Source organism: Pundamilia nyererei, unplaced genomic scaffold, assembly GCF_000239375.1.
Source record: "Pundamilia nyererei isolate P.nyererei 1_Seehausen unplaced genomic scaffold, PunNye1.0 scaffold00121, whole genome shotgun sequence".
NCBI classification, from domain to species: domain Eukaryota; kingdom Metazoa; phylum Chordata; class Actinopteri; order Cichliformes; family Cichlidae; genus Pundamilia; species Pundamilia nyererei.
Window position 1 is genome coordinate 1,092,333 of NW_005187522.1, and position 17,434 is coordinate 1,109,766.

General features: G+C 39.9%; 1 protein-coding gene across 1 annotated transcript in view; it reads right to left on the reverse strand.

Annotated features, from left to right (window-relative positions):
- The window catches only part of LOC102210063 (vasoactive intestinal polypeptide receptor 1-like), a 43,763-nt gene extending 26,639 nt beyond the window's left edge, over positions 1-17,124 (reverse strand). Inside the window, exons 1-3 of the mRNA XM_005742598.1 lie at positions 17,121-17,124; positions 16,355-16,396; positions 13,120-13,254 (exon numbers count right to left, since the gene is read on the reverse strand). Coding sequence (XP_005742655.1) covers positions 13,120-13,254; positions 16,355-16,396; positions 17,121-17,124 — 181 coding nt within the window. The remainder of the gene's footprint in view (positions 1-13,119; positions 13,255-16,354; positions 16,397-17,120) is intronic.
- Between the last annotated feature and the right edge of the window lie 310 nt (positions 17,125-17,434).

The window sequence follows — 17,434 nt, forward strand, 5'->3', positions numbered from 1 at the left end:
GGGGGTAAGGAATTCCAAAGTCGAGGGGCAGAGCAACTAAAAGCCCTGCCCCCCCATTGTAATCAGACGAGCGGAAGGAACAGAGAGAGAAAGAGAAGATGAGGATCTGAGGCACCGGGATGGGAAGTTCATCTGTACTAAATCGGAGAGGTATGGTGGAGAGAGAGAATGAATAGCCTTAAATGTATAGAGGATTATTTTAAAATGGATGCGAAATTTAACCGGGAGCCAGTGAAGCTGCTTCAGGATTGGGGAGATGTGGTGGGTAGAGGAAGTTCTAGTAATAATATGGGCAGCAGAGTTCTGGACACGTTGGAGCTTGTTAATAGATTTTTGTGTAAGGCCAAATAATAGTGAGTTACAGTAGTCAATTCGAGAGATAACAAGGTTATGGACGAGAATGGCAGTGGCATGAGGAGTGAGGAAAGGGCGGAGGCGATTGATATTACGGAGTTGGAAATATGCTGCACGTGTGACATTATTGATATGTGAATTAAAGGATAATGTGCTATCAAGAATGACACCCAAGCTTTTCACAGAGGGAGAGATAGGGACCAGTGAGTTATTGATGGTGAGAGAGAAATTGTTAATTCTGGATAGCAATCGTTTAGTGCCGACCAGGAGAAGTTCTGATTTATTGCTGTTGAGTTTAAGGAAGTTGGAGGAGAACCAGGAATTGAGTTCAGCTAAGCAGAGGATAAGGGAGGGTGGAGGAAGAGTAGAATCGGGTTTGGTAGAGAGGTAAAGCTGGGTGTCATCGGCATAGCAGTGGAACTGAATATTATATTTACGAAAAATATGTCCGAGTGGAAGAAGGTAAATGATGAAAAGAAGGGGCCCGAGGACAGATCCCTGGGGCACCCCAGTAGATAGAGGAGAAGGCTGAGAAGTGAAGGATTTTAATTGAATGAACTGAGTGCGGTCAGACAGGTATGATTTAAACCAGGCTAGTGGAGTATGAGAGAGAGAGAGAGAAAGCGATATATATATATATAGAGAGAGAGAGATATAAAGATATATATCTATATATATAAATAAAGGCTGATATAATCTTCATTATATAGTAGATTAAACAGCTCAGCACTCAGTCATGAGCCCTGCAGGTGATTTTTAAGCCGTGTAGTGGCTGCTGACATTTATGTGAGACAGAGCAGTGACTCTGTCAGAGTGAAATTCCCATTTTCTCTCTGTGCCTCACTTCATCTGTATAAAGCCACCATGTCTAATCCATTATGATAATGTTTTTCTGTCCCACAAAACCAACTGCACTCATCTAATCAGATAATCCGCAACCCATCGTAACCCTGGGAAGCGATAGTGAAACAGGGGTGCATTCGCAGAGACCCCTGGATGGTTGGACTGTGTGGCTGTCAGGCTGACTCGGTCTGATGTTCCTGAAGTCGAGGATTCAGAAATGACAAAGGGGATTGTGTGGAGGGATGCTTCAAATCATCTATCATCTCACTCAGTGTTTGTTCAATGAGTTGGTATCTCATGGGTTGGCGCTATGAATTGTGGGGTTGTTTTAACACAGCAGGTCACAACCAAACACACAGACGATGCATGTTTTACAGTTCATGTCTTCATCTGTTGGCTCCATTATGACTAGAAGTGTCAGTCTTTCTTTGGAATGAAATAACTCAAAACCTACTGCATGGATTGTCTTGAAAATTGTATGCAGACACTGAACACTTGATGTCCACTGGATAATTCTGATATCCGTACTTTTCTTGTACAGCCACATTTTTGGTCCCCTCTCTGTTTAGAAAAATGCAAATGCCTTAATAAAGCTTAGATGCAATTCTGCACCTCTGCTTTAGTTAATTTAATCTATACAGAAGTTAGTCCCTGCCACCACTTCTAGCTGCTTGTTGATATGGTGGACACTGCCCTAGTCAACAGTGAGAGGAGAGGAAAGCTCGGTCCTTAATTTTGAACTAGAACATATGAAACACCTCTGTGGTGGACTGGCGCCCTGTGTACATCTCCCCTTGCCCTTGGCAGCTGTTTTCCCTTTGCACTACAACTATATAGTAGGGCATATGAAAACTTTCCTGCCCAGCTCTGCACCGCTCAGTGAGCTGCATAGTTAACCTCATCCTGCAACTCCCTCTTTCAGCCAGTTCATGCTCAGCTAATTCAGCATACCTTTGATCACTCACTCACACTTACCTTCTGCAACCCACAATCTCTGGGCAACCCTAATTAAATGTAATTAAACCGCAAACCTGGTGATAAACTGTTCTCGTCTGTACCACAATCTTCTTTTGGATCCCTTTGGCTGTCTGTGACAGTTCCAGGATAAAGCTTGCATGCTTTTTGTAATACTTAAAAGCAAAATAACCATAATTAATCTCATTAAAGACAAATATGTGCAGCAAAAAAATTTGATTAAAAAAAAAAGCTTGTTATGTCTCCGCTAAACCAGCTAATTATAAAAGAGCCTCTTCTCCTCTCTCATGGCTTTCCATCCACACTAAGCCAGAATTAATCACAGCCTGAGAAACAATGCTTTTCAAACCACTCCCTGTCAAGAGCATCTTGTTGTGAGGGGGGTAAGATCTACTGTGGATAAGGCGATTAAAGTAAAGTTCTGAGTAAAAACAATGGTTACATAGTGGGTACAAGCTTGCAGTTAACTACCTGCTGGGGTTAAGCTCGAAATAAAAGATTTATACAAGGACTAAACTGTCATCAAGGATTAGGAAAATGCATTCTCCAAGATTGCAGATATTTCTCACTGATTATAGACAAAACTGGATCCTCAAATTTAAATCTGGTGAGAGGGAAACGTCTTCTTAAGCACACTGTATGTGGGAGGATTGTCATCAGGTTTACACAGAGAGGTCTAATCCTTACAGAACAAAGAGAACAGTTACAAAATAATTCAGTTTCATGGCAGAGAACGAACAAACCCAAACCGGAGTCCTATCTGTTTTCTCAGCTGCAGCATTGTTGACAGTCAAAAAGAGAATAGCTGAAGGGAGACCTGATTTAATTATTGAATTTCAGGTGCAGAGCAAAAATGATCTGGCAGCTTGTAGGGTTGAATTTAAATCAACTTGCTACAATATAAAGCAGCAGGTAAATTCATTAAAAGTCAGACATATCTAATATTAGAGTGCACTGTATGCCGTCGGTTGTACCTGTACCACGTATTGAAAGCTCCATATAGAAGCTCTATGAAGCTGTAAAGGTGAGAGGATGCCAAAATGGGAACCAAATGTGCTAAAATTGCTGCTTTTCTAAAGACTTGGTGCACGATGACAGTGTGAATTAGGACACTGGCATATCCTGACACAGTGACAGCACGTGGGCTTACTATACACAGGAAAAAACAGATGTGGATGCTTTGAAGTGCACCCACTGCCAATACTACATTATAGCAATTTAGTAATGAAATGCATGAATCTACTCAAATATTTATGTATGTAAGTACAAATTTACTTTATTTTTAACCACTCTGTACTTCTACACCACTAATTTGCATAGTTTTGCAATATGAAGTGTCTTAGATTAAAAGAGAAAGACCACCTTGGAATTGAGCAGGAAGCCTAAGGGTACGTCTTTCGCCATCTTACAATGGTGTAATTGCAGGCATTCCACAACTCTTTGTAAATGGTACTCATGGCCATTGATCAATGGTCATAACAATTTGCATGTTAATGATCAAGAAACTGACCTCTCAGCCGATTGTTCATTCACTGGTGCTAGTTTCAGTCATTGTGCAAATGTACTGTTTATAAGATTGGGGAAACCCAGGCTAAGACTGAAGAAGTCACTTGGATGAGTGACAAAACGTTTCTCCCACTGAAAACGCTACGTCCAGATGAACAGAATCAACCTTTTGTCTTAAGGTGACAGATGTGGATTGTTTCAGTATAAATGCACTATATCAGATAAAAGTATTGGACCACACCTCTTAATCTTCTAATTCTGGTGTTTTCCGTCCCATTACCACATTCTAAAGAGCTTATCAATTTGAGTGTGGTACTGTAACAGGAAAAGTGAATAGAAAAGCCAGATTGTGAAATGACCTCCGACTTAGATTTTCTATGATCAACTGTAAGGGATATTATTGCAAAGTGGAAATGTTTAGAAAAGCAAAAGTGACAAACCAAGTAGAGGTAAATGCTGGGTTGGCCAAGTGCTGAGCTGCAGAGTAGTAAAACTCCCCAATGCTTTGCTGACTCGACTGCAGAGCTCCAAACATCCGCTGGTATTAACATCAGGACAAAACCTGTACACTGGGAGCTTCATTTCATGGGTTTTGAAGGCTGAATTGCTCCTGTAGGTGCAATGTGTAGGTTTGCCCACTATTTTTGACCATGTAGTGTAAAAACATTTTTTAATCCATTTTACTTAAAAAGTCAGTGGTTCACCATTTACAGTTAGCTCCATAATTCCTCTGTAAACCACCACAATGGATTTGAAACCAAACAACCAACATGTGGTTGAAGTGCAGACTGCAGGACTTAATTCAACAGATTTAAAGATTTTTGCATTAACTGTTTAGGAATTTCAATCATTTTTACACACAGTCCCCCATTTTCAGAGGCTCAAAATAAGTGCAACAATTAACTGACAAGCAGTTTCATGGCCAGATGGTGCCTGTTCCCTCATGGAATTTCATGATTATTGAAGCAGACATGATATCTGAAGTGTTGACTTTGTGTTGTACAGATTTTCAGTGTACTTTGAAATAGGAGGCCCAAAGACATGTTGGTGCAATTGACCATTGGACTGAAAAAACAAAATAAACTAATCAGGAACAAATTTAGGAGCGGCCAAATCAACAATCTGGTTCATTCTTGAAAGGATTTAATGCACTGACCAGCCCAACAACTTCAAAAGCCCCGAAAGACCAAAGAAGACAACTAAAGTGAATGATGGCTTATTTCCATGGTTAAGAAAAACAACTTCAAAACCTCTAACCAAGTCAAGAACACTCTCAAGTGTACAATCAAGGGACACCTTTATAAAAAAGAAACAGAGAGGGCCAGGAGGGCCAGATTAGATTCTGACAGAAACTATCTGAAAGAGCCTGCACGGATCTGAAAAAAAATCTTCTAACAAAATGATGGGAAGAGAAAAGTATGGAGAAGATCATAAACAGCTGAAGCATCCAACATTAATGTCAAATATGTGGATGTGATATTATATCATGGGTATGCATTGAGCTGGATCATAGTGTTTAGTGATGATGTGAATGCTGATAGAAGTAGCAGGATGAAATCTGAAGTGTGCAGGGCTCTACGCTTTGTTCTGACTCAGCCAAAAGCCTGGTAGAGGAAATATAGTACTTTGTGCTGGATCTACAATAGAAACAGTCACAAAGATTTTCATCTAAGTAATAAAAACAATTTTTATATTTAACATGCTCCTGGGTGAGAAAATCTACCCTTTTTTCGGCTGTAAAAGGGTAGATTGCCTACTCTGGGTTGGAGAGTTTAAGTACTTCAAGGTCAAAGGATGCATTTGACTGGGATGCTTCCTGGGCACTTCCTAAATGCAGACCCAGGATGGATAAATGGATCGTCACTCTCTGTGACAGCTCACTTTTCACTGCCGTTAAGTGTGGCCATTTGGAACAGTATGAAAACCTTTTGATTTTCAGCAAGTTCTGACAGGGTGTTATACAAGTTAGTTCAAGCATGACACTGCCGTTAGCTGCAGCTTACAACTTACAATCCTGTCCTGTCCATGTTTCTCACAGGACTGTCAGAAGACTGCAGACTCTTCATTCTGTTCCATATTTGTTTCCACAGGCCTTTTTAACAGGTCCTTTGAAGTGTATATGCACCAAGTTTTATATTAAGTTGTTTACCTCAAGCTGTTTTGTGTTCCTCATACATGTTGTGTTGCTTCCAACTTCAAATTAAACTTTTGCTGTCTCTCAAGTGGTGCAATAATAATTCCCATAAGAGAGTTCCCGCTTGGAAGTGCTTAAACTTAGATCTCTGAGCTTGAGTCATACAGACACTGAGCCTGAGATTAGAGGTGTCAATGAAAGAGGCACAATTATGTGATCTATGTTAAGGATTTTTGCATTTGTCCTCATTCATTCATGTAACAAAAGCCAGAGCGAGTGCAGCCAAAACCCCAAATTATGGAAACTTATACTGTTTCTGACATCTTTGTGTTCAACTGCAGGGGGAATTGCAAACAATCATCTCAGAAGCTGAAATGTTTTATTCCCCAGTGCTTCTGGAGTTCTATAAACTGCTAGAGTTTACAATTAACTGAAATGTCGAGAGGTTGATGATTCATTTTAAACATTTCCTTTCAGATCAAAGGGTTTTAACCCACACTGAGCAGGGATCTATTCTTAGGCTTTGATTAACAGACATCTCCAGAGTATTATACACTTAGCCATGAATGTCACCCCATTTAGGATTAACAGTGACATATGAAGTAACTTTGGACACAAATGAGCGTTTCCCGAGCAGCACTGAGGCAGCAACTCGATAACATCTTCATTTATTATACAGCATGAATTGAACTGGCTTCTCAGTGTTAATAATGTTAATGTTTATTGTGCAAACAGATGTTTTTTGGTTGGTTTGTGTCTTTGTGTCTTTGTCTTTTTTGGATGACTGTACACATATGGTTGATTATGATCACATGATCATATTTTGCAATAGAAACCTTTGACTTACTACTTCTAGAGCAGGACATACTGGAGTATATTTATGAAGAACAAATACTTTGGCCCCATATATGGTTATTTTAGAAAACATGAGTGTCATGGTCCTGGGTCGGTTGGTTTCTGTGTCTTACCTGTGTTCCACGTTTAGTTACTCTTGTCTCAGTGTTTCTAGTTCCCTCTGTTCCCCTGGTCACTCATATCTCCATGTCTCAGTTTCTAGTCCTGTCTCTGTTTTCATTCCCCCAGTCATACTGTTAAAGTGTCTTGTCTGCATTCACATATTTGTCGTGCTTCCTGTTTTATTTTGATAGTCCTTATCCCATGTGCAGTTTATTTAGTTTTGCTTCCTGTTTGTCTCATTATGTGTGATTATTCCCAGCTGTGCTCTCCTCCTGTGTTTCGTTCCCTCATTACCTTCTTGTGTATTGAAGCCCTGTGTTTTCCTCTGTCTGTTGCGTTGTGCCCTCTTTGCTGTGTGTTTACTCTTTGTCTTAGTTTTCTAGCTTCCCAGTGTTTAGTTCTTAGTTTGGGTTTGATTATTGTGAGTGTATTTTATGGATTATTTTTCCCAGCACATAAAGCTGCCATTTTAAGTTTACTTTTACGTGTACGAGTTCTGCATTTGGGTCCTTCATCCTGCCAGCCACACAGTTTACCATGACAATGAGTGTATTCATTGTTATGAGACTGCTTTTTAAAGCAACTTGAAAATTAATCTATTGATTGAACACACATTTTTTTTCTGGGTGACATATAACAATGCTTGCCGTAAGTCTGAGTGTGGTTGGGTAAGTAGGATGCCGTGGCAGTGGCAAAAGTTCTAATTCCTGGGGATGGGAATCTTATAGAGAACTGGTTCCCAGTAGTTCATTTCCTTGGAATTGTTATTCTGCTTGCCTGCTCATCCTGTTCATTGGTTCCAACTGCACTTGTGCTACAATCAGCTGATTTCACTTAGTGTGTGGGGGAGGGAATTGGTGATGCAGCGTGGATATGGACATTTTATTTATATTTCATTGCACTATAAAACAAGAGCAAAATGTTAAACGGAAAACTGCATCCAGGACAATAACAGCTGCATTATGTTGCTAACACAACTTTGTCTCTTTGTAAGCATCTGCACAGACAGCATGCTAATGCTAAGCTAGCCAGTAACCCAGAATAATGTTAAAGCTAAGTGAATGCCTAACCCAGCCCAACAGCCAGACCCTAAACTTCAGCAGGTAGCAAACTGAAGCTTGGCATTTCTACCTGTTCATGTTTCAAAAAGTAGAATCACTCTGGCCACCGTGTATTCAATGGGATATGGATTTGTGTGTGACAACTTGAAGACTTTAGGTTTTTATTGTTAAATGGTTCAAATTGTTAAATTAGGAGATGATGCATTTCAGGTCATTTTACAGAGAAATGCAAATGTAATGTAATGAGTAGTAATGAGTAGTTATTTCTCCTTGCAGTACATAAGAATCAATCAGAATCAATAAAGAATCAAATCGGTAAGTGATGTCGATAATGACATTTGAATCACTAAATACTAATCCCACATCAGAGTTATAGTTTTTTTTTTCTGTGTTTACTTTGTAATTATACTGATATGTTCAATATTAGATCAACTTCAGCAATATTTTTATCAAAGATTCAAAATGTGCAGAAGGTTCATTGTTAAGTATTCTGAAACTGAAATTCAGTAAAAGCATCATCAGTTGCAAACAATCAGTTCATTTCTGAGAGAAAGGAATGGTAAATGGACTGATTCTTATATAACGTTTTTCTACTCTCCTGGAGTACTCAAAGCGCAACATTCACTCATACACACAAGCACTGTTGTCTATGCTTTGTCAGTGCTTCCTAACTAACATACATTCATACGCATTCATGCATCGGAGAGCAAGTGGGGGTTAGTATTTGGCATGCAGACTGGGGGAGCCAGGAATCTAACCACCAACCTTGCAATCAGTAGATGACCTGCTGTACCTCCTGAGCTACAGTCACTCCAATCCAGCGGCTGGATCAATACAGAAAGGGATTGATCTCATGTGTATTTGTTTACATAGTTTTTTGGTAAAATCATATTTGTCATTTCAATCTCACAAGCAACTCATTTAATGCCTGGCAAGCTTTGAAAAAAGAAATAATAAGGATAATAATAAGGAATTAATGAGGACTGCTAGACAGCCAGATGATGCAGCTAACTTGGTGTCACTTGAATGAATTCTTTTGAGAGATCCTCTGTTCTGCTGACTTAGAGATGCATAAAAGACTGACATATATTTGATGCCCTTGCTACAGCATTTGAAGATATCTTCTTTTTCTTTCAACTGCTCTCTTTAGGAGTCGCCACAGTGGATAATCTGCCTCCATCTCACCCTATCCCCAGCATCTTTTTCTGTCACACCAACCCTCCACATGTTTTCCTTCACTACATCAATGAAACTTCTCTGTGGTTTTCCTCTTTAACTCCCTTTCTGGGAGCTCCATCCTTAAAATTCTTTGTCCAGTATATCCACCATCTCTTCTCTGTGCATGTTTAAACCATCTTGGCCTTGCCTGTCTATCTTAATCAGTCCATTGTCCCTCAGATGTACACATTTCTAATTCTGTCCATTTTAGTCATTCAGAATGAAAACCTTAACATCTTCAGCTTCGCTTCCTGTCTTTTTGTCAGTGCCAACATCTCCTAATAAAAGCAAGCCTCACGATGATCTTGTAAACCTTCCTTTTACACTCTTGCTGATATCCTTCTTTTTTAACAAATCACTCCGCCTTACTCCACCCCGCCTGCACAATCTCCACCCTGTGTATTTAAACTAACCTACCATTATTACCTCTGTTTCTTACAGTTTCACTGTTACGCCTGTTTCCCTCTCACTCTCACACTTGCATCTACTGACTTTCATTCCTCTTCTTTCCAGTGCATTTGATGTCTTTGTTACCTGTTGAAGATGCTGCTGGATGTTAAGCATTCACTCAGCCTTAACATCACTCTGGCTTCTTTAACTGGCTTGGTTTTAGCATGCTGTCTGTGCAGATGCTTGCACATAGCCAATGCTGGATTAGCAGTATAATGTATTTGTTTTACCCTGATCACAAATTCCCCTCTTGTCCTTATGTGCAACAAAAATAAAAGTAATCTTCATATCACCACTCCACAAAAAATGTAAATGTTTTGCCATTTTCCTCCTCCCTTCACACGAACCAAAATCACCTGATTGTTGTGCAAGTGTCCAGAAAGAAAGGAGGGTATTTAATTGTTTTCTCTTTCAATGTGTCATTTATGCAAATAAATAATACATTAGATTGCTGCATAACCCAAAAAACGTAATATGATTACAGAAATCGGTTGCTGTGTAGCAGATTTCCCCCAATGTTCCAAAGGACCTCCACAGGGGAGAAGAATGACGAAAACATGGACAAAATGAACCCTCAAACATTGATGATGCTTCAGAAGATAAAAGTAACGCAGCAACGGAAATTACATAAGGATTGTATTTTAGATGACGGCATGGTCCTTGATCCTATCATTTCCAACAGCATTAAAAGTGCACCTGCCTACCCCATTAACCTTTGAGTATACTCTTGTTGCATCAGCATGCTAACATACTCACAATGACAAGCTGTACATTAGAAAGCTCTTATTTATTAACTGTGAAGATATTATTACTTTTACAGATGTTTGGACAAATATACATTTTCCCCCTGATGATGGGACAGAAAGTTAGAGTATTGTTAAAATGTAAATTCCATAGTAATCAACAGTATTTTTTAAAGATTTTAAAGGTCCGCAAACTTGAAGGACTTATCTTTCTATGTAGACTAAAACAGATGAGAGCATGTAAATGGGCACTCTGGACAAAATATCATAGCGATCTGTGCCGGGACCAGTATCCTTTACATCATACATGCTTCCATAGGGCAATATTATTAGAAAACACTGCATATATTTTCCTTGCTATGCAGACGATATTCAGCTATATCTGAATGAAGCCAGGGCATCGTAGAGAAACTTGATATCTTACCCAGTGATATCTGACATGCAGACTGGAGCAGCCAGGGATTAGTAGATGACCTGCTCTAAGGCCTGAGCCACAACCAACTTTGCTTATGTTTTTCCCATATTAATATTTCTTCATTGGCTCCCTGTAAAAGCCAGAATTGAATTTCAAATGCTTTTCCTCACATGCAGAGTCTGAACTAATCAGGCCCTATCAGATCTTAAAGACCTCATACCACATTATGACACTACAGCACTTCACTCTCAGATTGTTGGTGTACTTGTGATTTCTAGAGTTTCTGAAAGTAAAATGGGAGGCAGAACCTTCAGCTATCACGCCCATCTCCTGTGCAACCAGCTCCCAATTTGGATTTAGAAGACAGACACTTTCCTATGTGATGAAACCTATACTTGGGTGGATCAAGTGACCCTATTATAGGTTCAGACTGCTGCAGGACTTCAGGCGATACACTGTGATGCACAGAGCACTTCTTTGCAACCAACAAATTAAACTGTCAATACAAATAAGTGTTAACAGGCATTAGATTGAATCAAACCATCACTTTCAAATTTGTAGCTAATGGCGTCACATTTCAAACTGGTACAGCTCATGTAACATCTGTTTGGGCCCTTTACCACTAGGAGTGATCTGCATTTCTCTTTGGGTTCTATCTCTGCATGATAACACATGTCATCTGCACAGTTGCTATTATGCAAATGGAGCACAAACACACATTTTATCAAAAGACATTTGTCTCAGTAATGAGCAGCAGATGACAACTTTGCACCGATGTGTTGTGCCACTTCACTATTAATTAAGATCAAATTAGTTTGGAAATGTTAAAGTTCATCACTCTCACAGAAGGGAACTTTTAAGTTGTTGTTGTATTAGGGTAGTATCTGATGAAATGTCTGCTATGGAGACATTAAAGTGCACGGGGAGATGGAAGTTCATTCATTTAAAAAAATAAAATAAATAATAATAATGAGTGAGTCACATTGGAAGAATGAGCAGGTGAGGCCTCACCAGGAGGAAGTAAAGGTGACAAGAGTGAGAAAAAGGTCATTATGGAGATAAAGTAGTGCACCAACACAATTTTCCAGTGTTACTGGCATTTTCAGCCTTTTAAAAAAAGTTCAATTTAACACAGCTGAACTACTACAAATAAACAGACTATAGTTTTAATGGGTATGTTACTATGATGTACTTCTTCTTAATATACTATCACATGACAAACAGTAACATTTACATACCGGTAAGTAAAAGTAGGAATATCATATTAAGTGGTGGTGTAAAAACTAAAGATGTTCTTGCATTCTAATGCAGTAGAATGAGCAAGGAGCACAAAATGTACCTGAAAGCTGTACAGACAATACAAGTAAATTAATTTGTCACTATTTTAAATGTATTGTCTTTTTTATCCTATATTATAATTTGATTTTAATCACAGAGGCGTATTCTATATTGTTTTGTCTGTTTTGTCACTTTAAATGCGTACAGTCCTTTCTGTTGCTATTTCTATTCCATTAGACATATGAACTTTTACCACCTATTACTGTGATCGTTGTCAGAAAGAAAGCATCCACAGAAGCTTAAATGGATGGTTGATAAGGTTAAAAGTAAAATTGGGTTAATCAGCTGATCTTTTCAAAACCATGGTCTCTCCTAAGAGGTTACACTGTATAGTTGCTGTGGTGGTCGCTGGTACATTTTCTGTCACTGGTTTGTCAAAACAGGTCATTTAAAGAAAGGAAACCAGTCAAAGCTGTGACTCTAATCTGTTATAAAAGAAATGCAGGTTTTAAAAAAATAGAAAATTTAAATGTCTTATGTAAACATAATTTTCAGTTAATTCAAGTGGTTTACTTGCTCATTGCTCATTGATGAAAGCTCCAAATGTTTTCACCGGTATGGTTCTTTTTATATGTTTGGTCTTTATGATATGCATCCTGCACGCCGTGCTTGGATAGATTTCACTCAAAAATATGCTTATGTTCAAAAATGCTCACTAACTTTCCACGTAATTTTGTTACGTAAGTACGATGTAAAATATTCAATTTAATGGAATCTGGTCAAATGAAAAATACTTGATTGGTACATATTCAGTTTATACCAAGCATATTTTCTTTCTTTCTTTCTTTCTTTTTTGTGTGTGTGTGTGTGTGTTCCGTGTTGAAAGCAAATTGCCTCTCACAAGGACGCAAATATCACAGCACAAAGAAGAAGACATCCAACCAAACTGCAAATAGCGGAAGCTTTAACCTGCACTGTGTTCCTCTGTGAGCGTAAAAACGCGTTTTGTTGTACCTTTCACTTCCCAGCCCATCTCAAAACTCCTTTTTTTAGTTCAGCCCACATTCCAGTCTATTAAAATCCTCTCCCAGTGCGCCAACGTTTCTTGCTTATCTCTTGAAATGTTTGCGTGTTTGCAGAAACAGAAAGCCTCACACACTCACACACACGCGCGCGCGAACCCACCGCTGTGGTCGGTTTGGTTTTGCGCCTCGCTCCTCCTTGTCTGGCTACATATCTCACGAGCCCTCAGGTGCTGGGAGATGATGGCGCAGTCCGGATGAATTGCTTCGGCCTGAAAATAAGATCCAACTAAGTTATCTGCAGGAAAGCAGACACATGTGCACAAGCTGACTTTCTTTCGGAGCCTGATGGAGTTATGGTGCCAAACGGTGCAGCATTTGGGGGGGGGGGGGAGCGACTTGGAAGTGAAATGCAGTTTATTAAACAAACATCAACAACAGACATAGTTTTAGAGCAGATAACGAGCCTGCACTCTAGAAAAGAAAAACGACATTTACGCGTGACTTCCCTGATGTTTACAAGTTAATTCAAGTTGACATTTTGAGCCAGAATTTGAATCATACTAAAGAACAGGTCCCGTTTTTGCGAATTCATTCCCCGATCTGTATGACAACATCTCTGTATCCCCCCCGGCCACCCACACACACACACACACACACACACACACACACACACACACACACACACACACACACACACACACACACACACACACACAGCGCGCGCGCGTTTTCCCTGCTGATTTGCTCTTTGATTGATAAAGACGCAGGTTGATGGATGCCGGTCGCTAATTAGCGCCTCCAGCTTAATGAGGACATTTGCCGTTCAGGTCTGATGCACGCCTCGGAGAGAGAGCGAGAAAGAAGGCAGAGGACAATGTGAAAAGGGGTATTAAAGTAAAGATGTCATTAGGGCGTAATTGAGAAGATCGTTTTCTAATTAAAAGCGTTTTTGCGTGTTAAAAGCTCACACCAAAGGGACTTTGTTTCACTTTGAGCAGCTTTTAATCACTTCATGGATAACGGCACCTTGGCAGACAGGAAGATTCTGCGGCGAGTGCGCATAAATAAAAGAATCAAAATGCCACTCACCACGGGGCTGAACAACATCTGGAGATAAAAGATGAGGACAACAAATTTCCCCTGTCGTCCTTTCAAACCCTTACAGTTCATTTCCATGTTCTTATCTGTCTTCTTCATATCCCTCACCGGATGCCGATGAGACCGCAAATCCAGGTTTATTTGTTCTTTTTTTCCGCCTCTTCAAGCCTGACTTCTTCTTTATAGCCTCGGTGCGAGCATGTACTCTGTCAACCTATTTCTCCCTGCCAGCTGGAAACTTGAGGGAGAGGAAAGCTTCTCTCTCTCTCTCTCTATCTCTCTCTCTCTCTCTCTTGCTGTGTGCAGATGAATGAATATCGCCATTCAGAGACATGGGAGTGGGGGTACGAGATATTAAAAATAAATAAATTTTAAAAAAGAAGAAGAAGACAAAGAAACAGCCAATGGCCTATTTTCAAGTCATATTTTTATATTTTGTAAATATTTATGACTAAGATGCTAACAGTCAGCCTAAAAGTGTAAAAAAAAGAAGCTTGTATTTGTACACAGGCTAATAGGCAAACCATTTAATTATTAACAGAAGACATCATGACCTACTAAACAACGTGTAGGGGGTGGAGTGCAAGTGTCAAGCATTTAGAAATGTACTAGTCACATATTTTAATAACAATTGTAATGCTCACACAAAAATGATGATGCATTTTAATCAAAATAAACAGTACGTAACCGTACGTATTCTTATATTAGCACAGGTGCCATGTCATTTCAGCTTCTTTTTTTTTCAAGATGGTTGGTTTCAAGATGGTTATTTAGCAATAAATATTGTTAAATTGCTTTCATGGTAAGGGTTGGGTTTAGCATTGTTCATAAGAAAGAACACAACGATGCTGCACTTATGTTTTTACAGTAGAGTGGTACACAAATGGGGGTTTTGGCACTCTGATTTGGAGCTATTTAAAACTGCAGAGCCAGTTTATTTATTGTTAATCCAGTCCGTGATTTACGCAGAGGGTGTTCACGTAAAGCTCCTTCATGTAATAAAGCTGGAATTTGACAAATATGTTACTGACTACATGAGAATTAAAAATAAAATGAATTAGTCTCCTTTTGTTTTTCTTGGAGAAAACACTGATGCTCTGCTTGTGTCCGCTGACTGATTGGTTAACGACTTAAAACTGGAGATGCTCGCTCATAGCTTTTAAAATGATAAGTACAACAGACTTTAGAAGCACAGCAAAGCATGGAAGCAAAGCATAAAAAATTGTACATGAATCTGAAAGGAACTGGTTGGGGTGGTCCCTGATGAGTGCTGTCAGGTGGCTGCTGGCAGAAATTCTCTGCTGCTGCTCTTTGATGTGTGAAATCTAAATGGCAAATGCAGTAAAGTGGTCTTTGGAGCTGTGGCATTCCCCATCCTTACAGAGAGGTATTGCAATAAGCAAAATGTCAAAAACAAAAGTAAAAATAAAAACCAGAACTTTGCCTGTATTCTATCAAATACAATAAAACTTTTTTTTTTAATCTCATCAGTGTTACATTTTTAGGTTACAGCTCTATAGGGTTCAACTGATTCTGGACTTGTGAGCACCCGCTACGAGACCAGAGAGTCATAGTTCCCATATTTAGAAAGTCTCTGGTATCAGAGCTTATGGAAGCTGTGAAAATGATGATAACTGTGCAGTTACCTGAGGCTGGAGAGCTGAATATCTTTTTAAACAATGAGCAGTTTGATTTGAGTATATCTGAAATTACTAGAGGTGTGCCAGCAGTTGTTAAATATGAGTAATTAACAGTTAGCCTGATGTGAGAGACAACCATCAGCTTGTTAAGCTGTTTCAACTTGCTTCTTTGATCTGGCGCCACAGTCGCTGTTGATCATGGTCCCAGCAGGCCAGCATCCTTTCACTTCCTGTCTCTCTCATCTCCTGCTATCTCGTTTGCTGCCATGTGGAGTACAGTCAGGCCTTGGTGTCCTGCCCTCAATCCAGCCACCATACCTGTCTATCGTCCATCCAGCCATTTCCCTCTATTTGTCCAATTCAGGGTCACAGGCGAGCTGGAGCCTGTCCCACTTAGTGCAAGAGGCGGGGTACACCCTGGACAGGTGGCCAGATCCTTCACTCTTCACCTGGTTGTTGTCACCTTTGCAGCAGTAACTTGGATTTCAACTCACGAGTAGTTCTTGAGTGTACCTTCTGTTTCCTGACCTCGTTCTCGCACCAAGCTTGGACTCACCAAGCTTGGACTCAAGTCACTTGCGAGACTTTCATGTTGTTCATCTGCAGAGGAAGGATTTTTCTACAAATCCAAGCTGCTTTTATCTCCTTCAAACTCACCTGCCTGCCCACTCTCCTCTGGCACGGCATTCTGGAAGCCAACTGCCAATCACAAAGAAAACAAAATTCAAGTCGTTTGTTAACATTTTTGGCGAAATAATCTTCTGCAACCGTATTTACCTGCTCTCCTCTCTGGAAGTTCCCCGTGCCCCCAAAATGACTCACATGATCTTTGCCCAAAAATCCTGTTATAATAAAAGTTATTAAAAAATGTGTTTTTCATTACAACTCTGTCATCACTTTCCAAAGTAGAGGAGACTGAAAATTTTCATGACTAATCATTGGAGTTAAAGATAAGCAAAAAAAATCCAAGTTGACACACACACTGGTTTGAATACAGACTTTTTGGATGAAGAAACCGGCTGGGGCAGCAGTAGTGTTAGATTTCACCTGACAATTTGCTAAGGTAGTGTGTGTTAATGTTTTCACTTGTGTTGCTTGCTGTGTTTTGAAATGACCACGTAGTAAATCTGGGGCTAAGTGGGAAGATAGATCTGGCCTCGGAGCTGCTCTGAGCAGGAATTTATGGTGTTCTTTGTTGGGGAAAAAGAAGCACAGTAAAAGTGTAATAAAGATGTTCCTTCAGAAAATAATGCTCATCTCCCTCTCACACCAACAGGTCAACACTGTCACCCTAAGTGGTAAACCACCCTAAGTCTCATTCTGTAGTTGCTTTTGTTGAGACAACGCCGGTCTCTGCCATTCTTTTGGTCCTGGTAGAGATCACGCTGAGATGTTTCCCTGTTTTACACAATCCTTTTATTACCCATTATTCTTACAGATGCATCTGGAGATCAGCACACTGCATCCTATGCAGTCCTATGCTAAAGGCTGATCTAAAGAACTTTACACAACAGTAACAGTTATAACCTCTGGTCTCCTCCTCCCCCGCAGTAAACACCCCCACAATGGAAATACACTAGTACAGTGGCCAAGGGTGCTGACATCCTGACCCCCACCTCCTTTTAAGGTAGTGTCCATTTGCCCTTTGTCTGCCCCTCACCCTCAGTAACTCTGGCTTCCTGGCCTGGGGATGGGGGTTGATTGTCCTCCTGCCCTGCACCCCAGTTCTTTGTTCCC